We start from the raw sequence: 20,606 nt of genomic DNA, 5'->3' as shown, positions 1-20,606 counted from the left end.
GACAATGAGGGAGGCTCGGTTGTCATGCACGCAGGACAGGGCCTTCTCTGTTGCTGCCCCTAGACTCTGGAATGCTCTCCCAGTGGCTATTCACTCCTCGTTCTCCATCACAGTTTTTAAAAAGTGTGTGAAATCTTGGCTTTTTACCCAGGCTTTTATATGATTGTCTCTACCTCTGCTTCTTTGTATTTTGTACAGTTTTTATGCTTGTATTTTAAATCCTTTTAGTCAGATTTGTTTTATAGTCTTGTTTTTAATTTTTGTGTAAACCTCCTTGGGATTGTTTTAATGAAAGGTGGTATATAAATTTAACAATGAATGAATGAATAAAGCTAGACTTAACTGTGCTGGCCATTTCTATAATCCAATTATGACCTTTAAGGGGGTCAAAAAGGTTCCATATTGGTTCCCTTTTTGTTTGATTGATGAATTTATATAAATATTAAATATCTGAAGAATTTAGACCTAGCAGACAGGCAGCTTCCTATTCTGCTTTATGCTGATGATGCTGTTATTTTGTCTCAGACCCACGTTGGCCTTATGAAAGCCCTTAAAGCTCTAGCTCTGCATTGTAAGGAGGAGCAGTTGGTTATTAACTATAAAAAAAGGAAAGTCATCATTTTTTCTAACAGTCTTAAGATTCACAAATGGCATGTAGATAACAACAACATAGAGCAGATTAACTGTTTCAATATCTGGACATTATTTTCCAGGCTTGTAGAAGGAAGACTGCCCGTGCTATGTCTCTTCCCTGGCCCAAATAAGTGCTATGGCCATATTAAGATTTCATCAAGCTCAGTGAGGGAATTTTCTTCCAGCTGCCATTAAATTATTTACAGCAAAATCAACAGCACAACTTCTATATGAGGCGCAATTAGGCCTTTATTCCAACGTTGGGCCTCTTGAAAACATACAGTCTGGATTTTTAAGAGCTCTGTTTTTGACTCCTAGATGCATTCCTAATACAGCCTTGAATTTGGAGGCTGGGCTGCTTAGAATTGAAGCTAAAACTTGGCTAGTTATTCTGTCTGCATGGTTAAGGCTAAATCTAATTCCAATTGGCGTGATCTTTTAATACTGTTCAGCAGAGCTCAGGAAATCCATTAGTCTACTAGTCTGTGACGAGTAAAAAGTGAAGCCTGACAAGTGAAAAAAGTGCTGATGAGTAATGTCGTCAGCTTATCTGATAGCTTATCTGATGAGTAAAATATTTTTGTCTGGCTGGTGAACTGAGCCAACATTTCTTGATCCCTGCTTTCTGACAATTACTGGTCAAATTGGTGAAAGGGCCTTATATGTAAGCTGTTTTTGTATGGCCTCTTACGTAAGCATTTATTATCTTCATGCTTTGAAAAAGCCAAGGATATTATCAAACAACTAATCTGGGATATGGAGTTCCAGAATGATTTAAGTCTAACTTCAGTTGTGTACCGACCTCTCAGAGAGTCCTTAAGATCTCTCCTAGCAATGTACCTATCTTCACTCACTTATTCTAAGTATCGATGGGCCTTTTCTAGAGCATATCTTAATGTTCTCCCCTTGGCACTTCTAGAGGATAGGTGCTGTGAAATTCCAGCTTCCCAGCAGCTATGCCCATGTGGCTCTGATGACGTTGAGACAACTACTCATGTCCTTTTACGATGCATATTCTATTCTGATTATCAGCTAAGGTTGATTCAACCCTTATTTTAAAAATTTCCAGGCCATCCAGATGAATTTTATGTCACGTATCTTTTAGCTGATAAATATCCTAATGTTATGTTTCAAGTATCAACATTTTGTTTCTTAGCCCCAAGACACTGGTAGCTCCTCCATGATTATGACCTTATTGGTCTTGGAATCTTAGAAGTAGTTTGTATGTACCTGTTGTTTTTTTAGTATGTTTATCTTTGCTAGTGATTATCTTGCTTGTTTTGTAGTTTGTAGATTGTACCATTGCTTGTATTCTGATCTGTGACCATAATAATGTATAAGTCTTAGAGCCCCAGAAGTAAAAGATGGAGATGTGGGGGGGATGTGAACAGAAAACAGCAGAAACAGAGGTTCAGAACTCCAGTCCTGCTCACCACTTCTCTCTTTTAAATCACTGCCAAGTATACACTTCATACAAAAGTATATAGTACTCTTGCTGAGAACTACTAGACATGTGGAACAGTGGAGTATCTTGGGTAGAGGAGGGTAATGAGGAAGGTGAGTGTGCTGCTTTTGGATCTGCTTCCTTATAGCTAATAGAGATTATGTCTCATAGAATAGCCATGTTCCGGCTACTTGCTTTCTGAAAAGAGAGAGAGAGAAGTATCAAGGGCAGGATTTACAAACAGGTTGTGTGACATTCTTGCAGACATTCCGTTCCTTACCTTTAAACTAAGAACTGGCTTCAAGGGAAAGCTGTTGCTGGGTTCAGTTGTTTTCTGCCTGTAATATGATGCGCAGCATCAAGTAAGGATTATAGAAACTATGGCAACATGCCATTATAGTATGTGCACTTAAAACTCATATATCTTTTTGGCAGAAAACTGACACCTTTCTAAAGAATGATTTGCCGTTTTTTCTAAGCAAGAAGTTAATTGTTACCTTTTTGAGAGATCTGTTCTAAGGCTTTTAGTATCCAGTGTTGTATTATAGTAACAGGGTGTTTAATAAATATCTCAATAATTCATTGAATTATAAAAATTGTGCTTTCACCCATCCCTCTTAGGCTTCTCTCTGTGGCATCACAGTATACAGAGACTCGACAGTTCTTAGCAAAAGCAAATGAGAAAATACAGCACAGCAGATGAGGGTACGCCAGCAATATAAAATTCATTGTAGGGTTTTAAATAATGATCAGTATAGCTGTGTTTAAGATAGTTGTGCCTAACTTAAACAGAAGGGAACGGATGCATTTTCTTAGAATTGCTCCATGGTTGAATTTGATAATATAACTTTGCTCTTCAATAATGTTGTACTTACAGGTGTATAACTGCCTGAACCACAATCCAAAGTATCATTGAGCTGACTCAATAGCCTTATTCTGACATTATAGAAAATATGCTGTCTGAAGAGGTGAACGCCGTATGTGTGAATGCCAGTGTTTCTCCCCCAGTGTAGTAGGGTATCCTTAACAATGGGTTGTCACACCTACTTACTCCCAAAAGAGAAGACTTTTTAATGCAAATGAGCAGCAATCCCAGGATGCCCTTGGTTGAGCTCCTCCCAGTTTTTGTCCTGTCTTGCTCCCATGCACAGTACCTTTGCAAGAGCTCCAATGTTTCTTCAGTGTTTTTCCTCCTTTGTACTGGTTTTCTTGATCATTCTCGTGCCTTTCTTGTCTCCTCTATTTCCTGCTTCTTTCCTCAGCCTTTGCCTCCCTCCCGTTTTTTAAAAAAATGCTTTTCACTTTCTCTGTACCTTATTTCCTCTTTACTAGCGCTATGCAGCACTCTGAGCCTATTACCTCCCTTTTGGAAGGCCCAGTTCAGGAGCAAGCATCTAACTTGGCAGGACAAGAACAGGCGAAAAAGCAGGACTGGAACCAAACACCCAAGAGACGTGCCATCTTCTGAACAGGCTAAATGCTGCAGGCACCATCAGGCCCAGTCACAGGCACCACCCCAATGCCCTGCCTCAACTGACCCGACCTCGGAGGATCAGGTACATTTACTGCTGCCTGTGGCACCCTCAGTTCCAACCAGCATGGCCACCAACCCCACTACAGAGGCTGTGCCAGACGCCGATGCAAGAGGAGATCCTGTCGATCCTGGCGTGCCCCTCCACACCAGCAAGAGCCCGCAGCACCTGTGCAGCCAGTTACACTGGCTACAGAAGTGCTGGAGGGTAATGCAGAGCAGCCTCTGAACCCCATGGAGCCTGACTCATCCTTGGCACCAGAGGATCCATCTGGATGGTCCCTCATTATTACCTTGGTGCTTGTCATGCCTGTCCTCAGGAGGTGAAAGCGAGTACTCTACAGCCTGATTCTGTACCCTCTGATCCTCCGCTATTGCCCTCCCCGCAGGGAGCTATGCCCTCTACTGAGCCATGTGGGATAACGCTCTGTTGCCAGTGCCAGGGAAACAGCTCAACCAATCAGGCATCTGTCTGCTAACCTGGAGATCCCTTAAATTATTTCGGTCCCAGTAAGGCCACTCTCAGTATGTTTGGAGTCTGACATTCACCACTCTCCTATCAGAATCCTCACTGCCCATACAGACACTGACTCCCAGGGAGGGCTGTCAGACAAGGAGGAGGGAGAATGGTCCACTGATGAAGTCCAGTTATAAGCGGCACCTATCCCTAAGCTCTTTAAGCATGAGGACTTTGAGATACTACTGGCCAAAGCATGCAAGTCGCTTCAAACTAACCTGGAGTCAGTCAGCACTGCCACTACAGAGTCTGAGGTTTTTCCTTCCTCAAATTAATCTATTATATCCTGCCCTCCCCGCTTATTTATTACAGGATAAGTGGAACTCCCTGGCTTCAGCCAAGGGCTATTGCTCTCTACGCAAACGCTTTTACAATGTACCTATGCTTTCCGTGTCTCTGGTAGATGCTCCTTTTGCCTCTCTGGCATGATTCTCGCCAAGGAAGGAGAGAAACTACTTCATTTTCCTGAAGATAGAAATAGTGATTACAAATCTCATGAGGCTTCTTCCCTTGCTATCAAGGCTTCTGTGGCTATATCTATTTTTGCTAGGGCCTCCATACTTTGGGCAAAGGAGTTGCTAAAGGAGGGGTCCATCTTCAGGTGCCACCGGTTCATCTGGTGGCGACCTGGGATAGGAACATAGGAAGCTGCCATATACTGAGTCAGACCATTAGTCTATCTAGCTCAGTATTGTCTTCACAGACTGGCTGTGGCTTCTCCAAGGTTGAAGGCAGGAATCTCTCTCAGCCCTATCTTGGAGAAGCCAGGGAGGGAACTTGAAACCTTCTGCTCTTCCCAGAGCGGCTCCATTCCCTGAGGGGAATATCTTACAGTGCTCACACATCAAGTCTCCCATTCATATGCAACTAGGGTGGACCATGCTTAGCTCAGGGGACAAGTCATGCTAGATACCACAAGAACACACTCCCTGTGGATACAAGATGATTATATCCTCATATAGATGATTATATCCTCTTATCCTCTTTCATTTGAGGCCTTCAGGAGAGCCTTAAAGACCCATCATTTTAGCCTGGCTTTTAATGATATTTACTTTTAATGTTATCTAGTTTTAATTGTAATTTTAATCTGCTTTTAATTGGTTTTTTATTTTAATTGTATTTTTTTTATTGTTACCCACTCTGAGCTGTGTGTGTGTGTGTGTGAGAGAGAGAGAGAAATAAACTGACTACCACAGAGCCACAGCAAGCTTAAACAAGGCCTCAACAAGCTCGCCAAGGCAGCCAGCTTTATGGCAAATGCAAGCTTGGATAGGCTCTTCTAGAGCCCTGGCCTCAGATGTAGCAGTTAGGAGGTCTCTCTGGTTGAAGTAATGAATGTAGACATGAAGTCCAAAATCAACTTGGCTTCCTTTGCTTTCAAAGGGGCAAAATTATTCAGGGAATATCTGGATCCAGTCCTAGTAGAAACCAGAGATAAGTAAAAGGCTATGTCTTTTACTAGAAGCAATAATAGGTGGCCTTTTAGGCCTTCACAGTCTAAATAAATGCTAGCAGAAGCTTTTTTCCCCCTGATTCAGAGATAGCAGGAATTCAAGAGCCTCCTGCTGCCTGGCCTAGACCTCCAGACCTCGACAGCCTTTCCAACAACAGCCTACGAACTGCATCTTCGGCAACGCTGCCTTTGCCAGAAATGCCAACAAGCAACAACAATGACTATTGTGCTCCTCCAGTGGGAGGCAGGCTTATGGACTTACTTCCAACATGGCAAGCCTTGACCCAACTTCATTGGGTCTTATCCACGATTAGGGACAGCTGCTCCCTTGATTTTCAGACAATCCTTCAAGAATACTTCAGGTCTACCCCTCTCTCCAGGAATCCCTCCAAACATCTTCTCATGCAGCAGGTCATTCATCACCTTCTTCAGATTTGGGTGATCAAGACAGTGCCATCAACATATGCGTATATTCCATTTTATTCTTAGTCCCCAAAAAGATGGATCCTGGAGGGCTGTCCTAGACCTGAAATGCTTAAACAAATACATCAGGAAACACCAGTTCCAAATGGAGACACTTGGACCATAGTCCAAGAGAGAGATTTTCTGACAATGAAGATCCATTTTCTGGATTTTCAGGAGGCTTACCTCCACATCCCGATTCTTCTCTCTCACAGATGCTTCCTCAGATTTTCATATGGTCTAAAACATTGTCAATACAAAGCCCTTTCCTTTGGCCTGTCCTCGGCGCCAAGGGTCTTTACCAAGGTACTTGTAGTTCTAGTGGCCCACATGCAGATACAAGGCTTGCACATTTATCTGTATCTAGATGATTTGCTGATCAGAGCAAAATCCTTCCAAGTAGTGAAGAGCGACTTCAACCGCATGCCTGCCTGTCATCATGGCCTATCACAGCTTCCTGGTTAACAAAGCAAAGAGTTCTCTTATGAGACCATTGATCATCTGGGGTGACTACAGATATCAGCCAGGGCATCATATGACTATCTCAGGAATGCGAGACAAGCTCTGGGACCTGACACAGCAGATCCTGCCCCAGCTCTCAGCAGACCTGATGCAAGACTTCTAAGGACCATGAACTCCTGCATAGACACAGTCTCATGGGCGTGGTTGCACTCACAGCTTCTTCAATGGTTATTGCTGCACCAGCAAGACCAGATCATGGCCACTCTGCACACTAAAATCCCACTTCCACCTCAGCTACTCCCCTCCCTTCACTGGTGGACATCTCCAAACCTGGACAGAGGGACTCGCCTGAAGAATCCTCCTCACATCACAACGGATACCAGCAAGTTGGCCTGGGGAGCTTACTGCAACAGTCAGGTGGCCCATGGCATGTGGTCAGCTTCAGAAGTGGCATGCAGCATAAATTGGATGGAGCTCTAAGCAGTTTATCTGGCCCTCCTGCATTTTGCCAACCTGATGCACAGCCAACATGTTCTCATCAGGACAATATGGCCACCAAGGCCCACATCAGTTGACAAGGAGGCATAAGCTCCCGCTCAGTGTTCCTTCTAAGGCATGTGCATATGCTTGCACTTGCAGTTCTTTTGATGTCCACTCAGTTAATTTTAGATCTCACTCAGATTGAACCAGGAAGGCCCCACTCTGAATACATGTGCACACACACTGTCTTGATACTGCCACCCAGAACAAAACTAATTCTGTACACAGATGGAAAAATTTAGAGAGAACACTGCTTCCGCTCCATGTTACAAGAGTCAAACAATATCTTTGCCTGGGCAGAATAACATCTAGGGTCCCTTAAAGCAGAACATCTCTGATGTGGAGAGGTAAACCCAGCAGAGTGAATGCTCCATCCGGAGGTGTTCACCATAATAACTCAATGCTTTGGACAGCTTCTCCTAGATCTCTGCGTCTCGCCAGCGAAGACTCAGAGACATTCTTTTCCAGATTCCACTGTCCCCAAGCAATGGGGACCAATGTGCTGATGACACAGTGACCCTAGGGTCTGCTATAAGCATTCTCTCATTTATACAATGGGTCCTTCAGAGGTTCTGGGAATGAGGCACCCGACTAATCCTAGTGGCCCCCTTCTGGCCGAGTCATCCCTGGTTCTTGGACCTCATAGCTCTGGCTGTGGAACCACCATGGCTCTGTCCCAACCGGCCAGACCTGCTCTATTATAGAGACAGGGGCCTCTATTCCACCCAGACTTCACGTGTGGAAACTGAGCGAATCATACCAGCTACAAAGGGATATTCCAAAAATGTTCAGAATACTATCCTGGCATCCAGGTGCCAGTCCACGGATCACATTTACCAAATGACATGAGAACTGGTCTTGTAGCAAGCATAAACTGTCCCTTTTGCTAAGCAGGGTCCATCCTGGTCACATTTGAATGGGAGACTACATGTGTGAGCACTGTAAGATATTCCCCTTAGGGAAGAGAGAGGCCACTCTGGGAAGAGTATTTGCATGCAGAAGGTTCCAAGTTCTCTTCCTGGCATCTCCAAGATAGGGCTGAGAGAGATACCTGTCTGCAGGCTTGGAGAAGCCGCTGCCAGTCTGTGTAGACCAACGTGTGGGTCCCCAGATGTTATTGGATTTCAACTCCCATAATCCTCAGCCCCAGTGGCCTTTGGTTGGGAATTATGGGAGTTGAAGTCCATTTACATCTGGGGACCCACACATTGAGAATCCCTGGTGTAGACAATACTGAGCTAGATGCACCAATGGTCTGACTTGGTAGTAGGCAGCTTCCTGTGTTCCCTATGTAGTCTTCCTCTCCTGGGCTAAGTCCAACAATATTCCACCTCTCTGAAAGTATCAGTCTCCCAAGTCCTTTCATTTTTTCAGGTGGGCCTTGACAAGGGCCACCCTAGTACTCTTTGGAGACAGCTGTCAGCATTGTCATCTGTTATGTGGCCATCATCCAAGGCATTGATATCTTTGCACCTGGATATCCAATGGTCCCTTAAAGGAGCATCTAACATAGCCCTGTCATCAGTGCATAGGTTTCCTTCCTAGAACTTGAATAAGGTGTTAAATGCCCTGACTAAACCTCCATTTGAGCCTGTTGACATTCAAAGTGCTGTTCCTCATGGCAATTACACCAGTATGCAGGGTCTCAGGATTGGGAGCCCTATCCTCTCTGCATTTTCCAGCTGGAATTGGTTGAACTCAAAACTTATCCTACCTTTTTGTTCAAAGGTAAACACTCAATTTTATAGGAACCAGGACATCATCCTGTCTTCCTTCTGTCCTCCTCACCACCTCTGAGAAAAACTCTGGCATACACTGGATGTTAAGAGAGCACTCAAAATCTATATCAGGCATACCAAGGACTTCTGTAAAATGGATGCATTGTTTATCTCATTCCACCCTTCATCTATGGGCATGTAGCCATCAAGGTCTACATTGGCAAGGTGGATCAAGGCCTGAATTTTGCTCACATATGAATCTAGCTCTCTCCAGAATTATGGCTCATTCCACATACAATGCGGCTAAATTGGTCATATTTGCTACAAATACTCCTATTGCTGAAATCTGCAGGATGTGACCTGGTCCTCAATATCTCTGTTTGTCAAGCACTACAAACTCGATGTTCAACTAATCTGCTCAGATGGTCTTTGGGTGCACCGTACTACTGCAGATTGTGTCTGTCTGATTTTCTCTTCCATCAACCTTCCCAGCCAGGGACTATCACTTTGGTACGTCCCATTGTTAAGGATACCCTCCTACACTGGGAGAGAAAGTAACATTGGTATTACTTACCATGAAGGTTCTTTCTCACCAGTGTACAGAGGGTATCCAGCCCACGCACAGGTTATGGGTGTGGCAGTGTTATAATTTGTGTTATAATTTTGCTAGTTTCGGTTCTTACCTCTCTTTGGGGGGCGGGATGCCTCCTGTTTGTCTCATGTGGCTCGTTCCAACTGCCTCTCCGTGTTGTTTTCACCCTTGCCTCTGATCTGCACTTTCCTTTGGCTGTTATCCTTTTTTCTTTTCAGGTGTTCTTCTGCTGGAGCCTTCCTCAGTGGCAGCTTCACAAGTCAGTCTAGGAACTGGGATGGGAGGAGCTCGGCCAAGGGCATCCTGGGATTGCTGCTCATTTGTATAAAAGGATCCTGTCTTTTGGGAGCAAGTAGGCATGACAACCCATTGTTAAGGATACTCTCCATACACGGGGTAGAAAGCACCTTAAGCAATGCTAAAGTTACTTCCTGTGACTGGGAAGCTAGATTGCCCCAGCCTCCCAAACATAGAAATGCCTGCATTCACGGATATGGCATTCACCTCTTTAGAAAAATGCCACCATATCCATGAGCAGCACACTGCTGGGGGTGAGTATGGGGCCAGGGTGGGACTTGTGGCCACACTTTAGACATTGTATGCGAGTACAGCGTCTCTTCTATAATGTCTGAATATGGTTAATGTGCCTTTGGACTTCTCTTATCCAAGCAGCAACTCTTCATGCTTCATTACAAACCACTTTTGAAACTTGGGGCAATTCAAAAGCTATGGTGGGGCAGCAGTGAAACAGACTACTAATCAAAGAAAAAAAGTCAAAAGATTTTACTGAGGATGCACAAACTCATGAGTTCACCTAAACAAGTTATCTGGATTGTGGTCCATATCTAAAGAATGTGCTCCTGAATTTCAGAAATAAACTGAAATGGCAGAAATGCCAGAATCTGTTAAAGGAGACTTATATGCATTTCATAATACATTAAAAAAAGTTTGCCTAGATTTCCCCCCACAGTTTTAAAGCTCTTAGCTATTTCTTGAGTTCTAAAATGACCTTTTGATTGTCTGTGAGTTTCTCTTTTTGCATATGTAGGCTAAACAGTTAAGGTGATATGTGGTATATAAAAACATGCACATGTACAGTGGTAGAAACCTTAGTGTATTGATCATTAAGACCACAGTACAGTAAGAGCAACAGCACACATGCAAATGACACATGCATACAATTCAGGCTTCTCTGTTTGCATCTTCTGCTTCAGCTGCTCACAGTGTTGAACCTGCAAGGCACAGTTAATCTCCCCTGAGTTTGAAAAGTGTATATTGTTTTAAACAGCAGTGGTTCCTTGAAGAGAATTGCTAAAGAATAAATTGATTAAAAAATACATAGGTACAGTAGCTCAGGTGCATACACACCTGTGGATTCCAGTCACAGTGTTCTCTTGAAGTAAATATATCTGCAGCCTGATCTTGGGTAGGTTTTCTCTGAAGTCAGTCCCACCTAGTTCAAAGGGATTTATTTCCTAATAAGTGTGCTTAGAATTGCAGTCATAGTCATTTTTTAAAACTTGTTTTAAATGCAGCTGCAAGCCAAGCATTAGAAATAGTGATTCACCTAATCCTAGCAAAAGATGCATTAATGTTTTAAGTTCAAGATATGAGGAGGTTGGAGGGAATCCAAGTTTGCTTAGCAGCAAACTTAACATGCGTAAACTGCATGGTTTAATAAGTGAGACCTAATACGTTAAAAACATGCTGACATACCTACATTTATTTTGTTTTTCTAGGGGAAAGACCTTTCAAGTGCCCCTTTGAAGGATGTGGTAGGTCATTCACAACATCTAATATTAGAAAGGTTCACATCAGAACGCACACAGGGGAAAGACCCTATTATTGTACAGAGCCAGGATGTGGAAGAGCATTTGCCAGTGCAACTAATTACAAGAACCATGTGAGAATACATACAGGTATTGGAATTTTGTTTTATAGCATTTTGCTTATAATAATCTGTCTTCTTTCCTTTTCTCCCCAGTTTCATTTGTGAGGTAATAACCTAAGTCTTCCCCCAGTAGCTGTAAAACAAGAAAGCTTTCGTTCTGTTTTTAACAAAGCTGAATTCATGTTTTTCCCTGAAGATAATTGGAAGCAGTGGAGAAAACTCACTTAATTTCAGCAGTCATTGGGCTAGCCTTCTGCCACCAGTGCATAAGATGCACTGTGTTTCCTTAAATGCATAACTTGCATCTGAAAAAATCACACACTTCAGTTCTTACTTTATTTTAGAATTTCTTTTTCACAGACCATTGTCCTTGCTCATCAATTTGGGGCTAGGACTATATGACCAGTCCATTATTCTTATGGGCTTATGTCCACAATTCTTCATCTGAACTGTAGTCCTGAGTTGCAGTCTTTTACATGTTTGGAATCTGTCTGTCTGTCTGTCTGTCTATTTGGATCTGATCTGATCTGATTTGATTTATATCCCGCCCTTCCAAAAATGGCTCAGAGCGGTTAATTTAAAATGTGTATAGTTTTCAAAGTTTGTGGTGGATAGGGAGGGTGGTCAGACATTTTGTATTCTAATGAATTAAAATAATAATGTAATTTTACATCATGCAGATATCCTGTATAACTGAGTATGAGCCTTGAGACTTGTATGCCTGATAAACTGAAGAATATTATGGAAATAAAGCATTTTGTAGTGGTGATGAAGCCTCTGGTAGTGACTGATTCAGATGCCTGGCTGTCAGAAGGGCCTTTACCATTAGTTGAGTTACTTTTATCTAAGGGTGCAAATTGCCATTGGCCAGACTGCTCTGACCCTGCAAACTTGCAGGGCAAGCAAAAGGTGCTAGGAAAAGAGGCCTAGAGCAGGGGTGGACAAACTTGGCCTTCCAGCTGTTGTTGGACTACAGCTCTCATCTTCCCCAGCCACATGGCTGGGAATGATGGGAGTTGTCGTTCAGCAACAGCTGGAGCTCCAAGTTTGCCCACCCCTGGCCTAGAGGAAGCAAGATTCTAGAAAAGAGAGGCTATGAGAGGGGTTGGTTAGAGGAAATAGCAGAAGTGGGGAAAAATTCAGAAGAAGTCATCTGCAAGGAGACAGGAAAAAGAAAAAAGGGAAGTAGCCAAGATGCGCGTTTCCTAGAACTGTAGAGGTAAAAGGCTGAAATTCATATATGGATTTGAAGTATCTTGGCAAATCTTTGGCTGCAGTCCTCTAGTATATTTGAATGCAGAGCTTCCAGTAGAGAGTATGGTTGGTTCCTGTGATGTGTTAAAACAGAACCATCAAAATACCAACAAGCCAGATTGAAAAAAAATATATTTTGAAAGGAATATAGGGTTTACCTGTAGATGGCTTTTGCACACTGCATTTTGGGTTGTGTAACTTTGTCGATGAAAGACAAGAAAACCACCAAAATTAAGTTGGGAAAACTCACAAAACTGAACTGCACTGTAGTTTCAGAATTCTTTTATTAACTTAGGGAACCTTCACATCATGATGATGATGATAAAAGTATGTCAGAATGTTTCTGTGTGACAGAATAGTTGCCAGATTTTCCAGCACCTGGTGTTCAATTTTCTTCACTTCTGGTATATTTCTGTCTAGGGGAGAAGCCATACGTATGTACAGTCCCTGGCTGTGATAAACGGTTTACAGAATATTCCAGTCTATATAAACACCATGTTGTACATACGCATTCCAAGCCTTATAACTGTAATCACTGTGGGAAAACATACAAACAGATTTCCACACTTGCAATGCACAAGCGGACAGCACACAATGACACAGAGCCAATTGAGGAGGAACAAGAAGCTTTTTTTGAGCCACCTCCAGGTATGTGGTTGTTGTTCACTGCTCATTACCTTTTCTTCCATATTTGCAAATTGAACTGTTACAAAATGAATCATTACATCATGGGAGCTAAAGCACTGGTATTAGGGAACTAACGAACTTAATTTGTAGGGCCTACCAGGGCTCTTTCAGTATTTGGCAAACATTCAATGTTCTTCTGATATATTTGGAATATTTTAATGTGGGCAAATCTGCTTCAGTTCAGGAATTGGGTTGAAATTTTATTTAGTTTCTTTTTATCTTTAAAACTGTGATCTTTAAAACTGTGATCTTATCTTTAAAACTGGTTACTGTGATCTGTGTGACTTCCCAGCGTCAGGTTTCAAAATGGGTGTATCTAAATAGTTAAAGTCTGCTCTCCTGGATGCCTCAAATGAAGTGCCCATTTGCAATCTTTCTTTCTTTCTTTCTTTCTTTCTTTCTTTCTTTCTTTCTTTCTTTCTCTATCAATCTATCAATCATATTTTTACACCACCCAAAACTTATGTCTCTGGGCGGTTTACAACAAGATTAAAAAGTAAAACATTAATTAAAAACAAAAGCAAAACAAAACAAAAATTTAAAAGCAAGAAATGTAAAACACAATTTAAAATTTTTAAAACAATATTCTAAAACAACATTCAAAACAATCAAAACAATATCAGTTAAAAGCCTAGGTGAAGAAATGCATCTTTAAGGACTTTTTAAAGGATGTCAGAGATGGGGAGTCTCTTATTACACTAGGGAGCGCATTCCAGAGCCTCGGGGCAGCAGCGGAGAAGGACCGTCCCTGAGTAGCCACCAGACGAGCCGGTGGCAAATGGAGACGGACCTTTCCTGATGATCTCAATGGGTGGCAGGGTTCATTACGAATACAGTCTTTAAGCATTGTTCCATCTACAGAAGTGCTAATGAATGAAAAATTGTTTTGTTTACACAGCTCCCTACAATAGGTAAAGTGAGTTTCAAAGTACTAAGAAACACACAATCTGTACAACCTTTTATTTTAGTTGGTTGTAGAGGTAGGAAGAACACAAACTCTGCTGGGTTAGACCAAAGGTTCATCTTAGGGCTGCACAACTTGGGCCCTCCTGCAGATGTTGGATTACACTTCCCATCATTCCTGACTATTGACCACTGTGTCACGAGATTATGGGAGTTGTAGTCTCACTACAGTTGGAGGGCCATGGATTCATCTTGTCAATTGGATGGCCCTGATCCATCTTTTCAGACATCCCATTAACTATAATCAGATGCCTCTGGGAAACCCACAAGTAGGGTATGAAGGCACCAGCCTCCACTACTGTTTTCTCCTCAGCAATTGGTATTCAGACTGAGGCATACTGTCTGTGATTGTGGAGGTTCCAGTTGGACATCATGACTCTTGATAAACACCTTTCTCTCTCTCTCTCTCTCCCTCTCTCCCCCCCCCCCCGCCCCCGTTCAGTCATGTCTGACTCTCAGTCACTCTATGGATCAATGCACTCCATGCCATCCTATCTCATACAGCTTCCTCTAATTTCGCCATGGTCATTCCAGTGTCATTTTTAATAATATCCAGCCACCGAGTACAAGGCCGCCCCCTTCTCCTTCTCCCACTGATCATTCCTAGCATCGATCTAAAACTTCCTTATTCGTAATTCTCGCTGTCCATAGGATACACAACAGTTGTCTCCAACACCACGGATAAACCTATGATACTTGATAAACCTATTCTCCATTAATTAATACTTTTAAACTAGTTGTTATTACTACATCTGTGGCAATGAATTCCATAAGATTATTATATGTGTTGTGTGAAAAATCACTTTGCCTAGAATCTACTGCTAATTCAATTTCATCCGATAACCTCAGATTCTAGTACTGTGAGAGGAAAAATTCTCTTTAAATTGTGTTCACACCATGTTTTATTTTATAAATTTCCATCATTTTTCCTCCTTATTTGTCCTTTTAAAAAATTTTTAAAATTCCCAAATGATCATAAATGGTCTAGAAATTGAACTTAGCAGTGAGGTGGCCAAATTTGCAAATGTCACAAAATTATTTAGGGTAGTGAAATCCAAAACAGATTATCAGGAGCTCCATAAGGAAATCTCCAAACTGGGTGAGTAGGCAACAAAATGGCAAATGCGGTTCAGTGTAAGCAAAATCTCACATATATACTGATGGAGTCTGAGCGGTCTGTGACTTATCAGAAGAGGGATTTTGGGGTTATAGTGGACAGCTCACTGAAAACGTGGACAATTTGTGGCAGCTGTGAAAAAGGTAAATTCCATGCTAGGGATTATTAGGAAAGGGATTGAAAATAAAACTTCTGCTATTATAATGCCATTATACAAATATATGGTTTGCCACATTTGCAATACCGTGTACAGTTCTGGTCACATATTTCAAAAAGGATATTGTAGAATTGGAACAGTGCAAAAGAGAACCACCAAGATGATCAGGGGCTATCGCACCTTCCTTATAAGGTAAAGCTGCAACATTTGGGACTTTTTAGTTGAGAAAAAAGGCAACTAAGGGGAGTCATGATAAGAGGGTTTATTTTAAATTATGCATTCTATGAAGAGAGTGGATTGGGGAGTTTTTCTCCTTCTCTTACAACCCTAGAACCATGGGGTCATTCTATGAAACTGATTGCCAGAAAATTTAGAACTGACAAAAGGAAATATTTTTTCACACAATGCATAATTGTGGTGGTGATGGACACCAGCTTGGAAGAGTTAGACAAATTCATGGAAGAAAGGAGGCTCCCAGGCCAGGGGAGAGCATAATATTGGCTCCCATAGAGACCAGCTCTGGCCTGTGAGGACTTTGGGGCAGCCCCTCCCCCCCTCCCAGGAGTACGGAAAGACCTGTGTGCCTTGAGAGGAAGGCAAGAAAGGAGGCACCCAGGTGAGCGAGCTCTTGTCCTTAGCTCCTGAAAAGACCAATAGCCTGAGGCAACATTTTATTAATCTTGTGTAGTTTCTTTGTTTTACTATTGTAAACCGCTTTGGGTGCCTTTTGTCAAGGCAGAAAGATGTATTAAAATGAAGTAAGAAGTCTATCAATGACTATTAGTCCTGATGGCTGTAGGCTACCTCCATGTTCAGAGGCAGGATGCTTCTGAATATCAGTTGCAGGGGAGCTATGGCAGGAGAGTATGGCTTCATCTCCTGGGTCTGTGGCTTCTCAGGGCATCTGGGAAACAGGGTGCTGGACTAAATGGGTCTGATTCAACAAGGCTCTTATGTTCAAATATTTTAGCCATGCATAAAGAAGGTGCTCTTACCATTCTGATTGCACTGTTCCATACTGTTTCCAGCTATACAAAAACCTTTTTGAGACCACAACTATACATGATATGCCAAGTTCAGCTGCACTATGACTTGTATAAAGGCATTATGATAACTTATTTTCAATCCTTTTCCTGACAATCCCTAGCATCGAATTTGGCTTTTCATTGCTGCCATACACCGTTGATGTTTTCATTAAGTAACATCCAAACCTTTAGTGGAGTGGCACTCTGTTAGAAGGGATGTGCGTGGAACCAGTTCCATGCACACCTGAGAGGTGAGCGTGCACATGGTGGCCACTTCCAGTATTATGCTGACCGGGGCAACAAGAGGGTATACAGCCGCCCTGCGACAGTGGTTTTGGAAGCAGCACTGGAAGGGGAAATGTGGCAGGGGAGGTAAGGACACCCTCCCCGTGCCTTAAAGCTACACACACAAACCCTTCAAACCTGTTTGGCAGTCTTTGAATAGACTACTGAACTGGTTTGTGCACATCCCTAGCTGTTAGTAGAAGCTCCTCCCATTAACAAAGGGAGAATTTCACTTTGCAAGGACCCCTTGAGTGAGCACAGCTCTCCTTCTATTCATGAAAGGAACGTCCATCAATGGTACACTGCTCTGCTAACAGTTTGGATGCTATACTCCATGACCACAAGATCTCTTTCCTGGAAAGTTGCTGCCAGACTATATCAGTGTAGAATATAAACTTTAGGATTTTTTGTCCATATTCATTACTTTATACTTAATTTCATTGAATTCCATTTACCCATTCATCCAGTTTGGAGAGATCTTTTCGAGTTCTTTGCTTAGGTTTTCACCACCCTAAATAATTGGGTGCCATCTAAAAACTTGGGTATGTCACTGCTCATCTCAACTTTATGTATTATGTAAATACATATCATTTCCTAATATAAAATAAAAATAATATATCTCCTAGTATAAAATATTTATTTATATTAGTGCAGATGTTATAACATCTCCCTGAATACAGAACCTTGAGAGACCCCACTACTTACTTTCCTCCAACACAGAACTGTCAATTTCTCTTTGTGAGTCACCCATGCTGGCTTCTTAGCATCATAATTGGTTTTGTCTGTAAGTCTTTTTATTTAAAAAGCTACTTTTTTCTTTTCAATCTTACTGTAATGGAATAGTGGGAGGGATCAGACTTTATTTCCTTAGTGCCTTACTGTTACTGAGTAACATATAGCCCTTTTAAACTGTTGGGTTCTAATGGCTGCTTACAAAAGAAGGATTAGTATGAAAGTTTACATTGGGCTGGGGTTAAACATTTCTTTAGATAACCACGCTGTTTGATCACATGTCACACAATGTGGGCTAACACTTTTTCCTTTGAAGGGAAGTGTATTTATTAATGAATGATTTCAATAAGCCATTAATTATATTTTTGCCCAAATGCTGGAGGGCAAATATTAATGTTTAACAAAAACTAAATCATTTTATTGGCTTTGGATTGCAGGCTATGCAAACGTGATATGAATATTTATGAACATATTTATTTTTTACTATTTGTATTATTTGTGAACATATTTATATTAAGTTATATGTACAAAATCCTGCCAGCATTGTAATTTCCCCCATTTTTAGTATAAACTACATGTAAAATAAGCCCATCTTCCTGTAATCAAATAGGTCAAGGTGAAGATGTTCTCAAAGGATCTCAGATTACCTATGTAACAGGTGTAGAAGGAGAGGATGTCGTTTCTGCACAAGTTGCTACAGTAACTCAGACAGGGCTGAGTCAGCAAGTGGCACTTATTTCCCAAGATGGAACTCAGCATGTAAGTATTTATCATGTTATAGCCATCCCTGGTTTTAAAAACAAGGGATCATGTTTACACTGAGTTATCCCTAAATAAAGTTTGATGAGTAAGTATGTTGCTTCTGATTTTTTCTGGTTAAATCTGTCAGACTTCACAATAGTTCTTACTATAAATATAGTAAGTACTAGTTGCTGACATAATCCTGAAGAAAGCTAGATTTTAGTTATAGATTGCATAAAGCAATGTTGTTGCTGCCAGATCTGGATTGTGATCTGTTGTGGTCATAAGGAATGGATTCTGCAGGGACCTCACGGGCTGATTGAGTAGCCCCTCGTGACTCCCCGCCCCGCCTGCACGTGCAGTGCTGAGTTAGTTAACAGCGGCAGTTGGGGTGTCCATTATCCAGTTTCTCTTTGACGGCCTTAGCGTTCAAACCTCGTAGCTGTAGCTCCTCGGAACTTGACTAACGTTACTAAATACTGATTACGGACTTGGCTTTGGTTTTGACTGATATTATTTACGGACTTTACTCGGATCGGCAAACTGACTGGATTTGCAAAACGAACTTGTTCTGGTAAACAATTGGCTATTTTGGTTACTGACTTAGGACTGGTTTTGGACAATGGAAGCTAAAAAGACCTTTAAATTGCACGTTAAGTGCCGTGCAAAACTTTCATCGACAGATTATCATGACGCTTGCTTGATGTGTCTAGGAGAGAAGCGCAATACTAATACATATAAAGTTTGTTGCTCCTTCTCCAAACAGACTAGACAAAATAGGGCGTTATGACTTCGGGCTGCATTATATGACAAAGCACTCCATCCACCAACTCCACGCCCGAATGTTTCGCCAGACTCTCCATTGATGTCGATTATTAACCCGATATCGAGCGCTACAACATTGAAGGCGACAACAGGGGCGAAGCCAGATGTCCGCGGAGCTGCTCGCCAGCAGTCTAAATCCGTGTCGACAGGCATGGCAAAGTCCGGAGAGAACGTTTTTAAGAGACCAAAAGATGTCTCAAACACCATAAGCATAAGGAACATGAGCGCCACAGATCCGGGGGTTCAGGGGCACTACCGGTTAAAAAGCATCACACCTCTTCCCCAGCGTCGGCGCAGATTTTTGAGGGCGACTTGGACAGGTCTGCCTCCGTCCCTTTCCATGGTTCAAGTGAACCAACTGCACATAGTACATGCTCTGTGCCGGGGTGGCCCGGTTCAAACGTCTTCATCGCCTGTGGCACAACTTTGCGCATCCATGTCGACGCCTACAAAAATGACGCAATCTGCCCCATTGACATCAACCACTTCAGTACTAATGGGAAAGGTTATTTGTTTGTTGTCTCCAGCTCGAACCCCGATTCAGTCTCCCTTAACACTAAGGACACCAGGCTTGCGTGCGCAGAACGGGGAGCAATATACTGAACTTCGGAACTTGATGGACTCGGCATTGAGTACACCGTCAGGATCGACCTTCCACGGGTTCCTGAGCACTGACCTTGACATTGAGCTGGATGAGGATGAGCCCATACAACTGCCTAAAACACCTTCTTGCTCGCCACTGCATATTCAGCAAGTGCCTGACAGACACGGGCTGTCGATGCCGATGTTACCTTCAACATCGAGGCATCCTTCAACACTGACACAGCCTTCAACATCGAATCCTTCAACATTGACACAACCTTCGGCATTGAATCCTTCAGCATTGGATCCTGGACGTATATCTGCAACTCAGCCTTCGGCCTTTGGCCAACACTTGGAACAGCAAGGAGTCTGCTTGCCACCTATGCAGCCGGAGCATTCCTGTGGTTTCCGCCATACGTTGCCCGATGATTATGCTGATTATTTGCGGTGGAAATTGATGCAGATACCTGGACAAGCACAGTGGCAGGGCAACCATCAGCCCCAGCTTCATATGCCTCAACCAGTAGTGATATCACTGGAGCCTGCTATCCAGTTACGAGCAGCACCTCCACATCCTCCAGAAAAACCAAGCGGTAAGAGGAAGCGAAAGTCAACCCCTCCGCCCTCGGAACCACCCTCCTTACCGGGTGATTGCGACATGGAAGAGGAATCTTCAGCGGATTCAGATTCTGAAAACATCAGTAGGAGGTCTGACACACCATCAGATGTGCCACCTAGACTTTCTATTTCTCCTACAGAGGAGTTGAAAGCATATCATGCCCTTATCCGGAACATTGCAGAGGCACTGGGGATGGATTTGAAATCCCTGGATGCGGAGGTTGTGGACCCAGTGTACAACATGATGGGCAGGTCCAAGACATCCCATCCAGTAGCACTCACTATGATCCTGGCAAACAGTAAAGCCACCAAAACAGCGTGGGAACTCTTACATATCTCCACTCCCACTTCAAAGCACTTAGAGAATTTGTACAGAA

The 20,606-nt window shown here is 42.6% G+C and overlaps 1 protein-coding gene across 3 annotated transcripts in view; it reads left to right on the top strand.

The window, feature by feature from the left end:
• ZNF143 (zinc finger protein 143) overlaps positions 1–20,606 on the top strand; it is a 122,796-nt gene that overhangs the window by 91,840 nt on the left and 10,350 nt on the right. For all 3 annotated transcript variants that reach the window (XM_053287234.1, XM_053287232.1, XM_053287233.1), the window contains exons 11-13: positions 11,092–11,271; positions 12,918–13,145; positions 18,074–18,222. In XM_053287234.1, the coding sequence (XP_053143209.1) occupies positions 11,092–11,271; positions 12,918–13,145; positions 18,074–18,222 (557 nt within the window). The remainder of the gene's footprint in view (positions 1–11,091; positions 11,272–12,917; positions 13,146–18,073; positions 18,223–20,606) is intronic.

Source organism: Hemicordylus capensis, chromosome 1 (genome assembly GCF_027244095.1).
Source record: "Hemicordylus capensis ecotype Gifberg chromosome 1, rHemCap1.1.pri, whole genome shotgun sequence".
NCBI classification, from domain to species: Eukaryota; Metazoa; Chordata; class Lepidosauria; order Squamata; family Cordylidae; genus Hemicordylus; species Hemicordylus capensis.
This window is presented reverse-complemented; position numbering and strand designations above follow the sequence as displayed.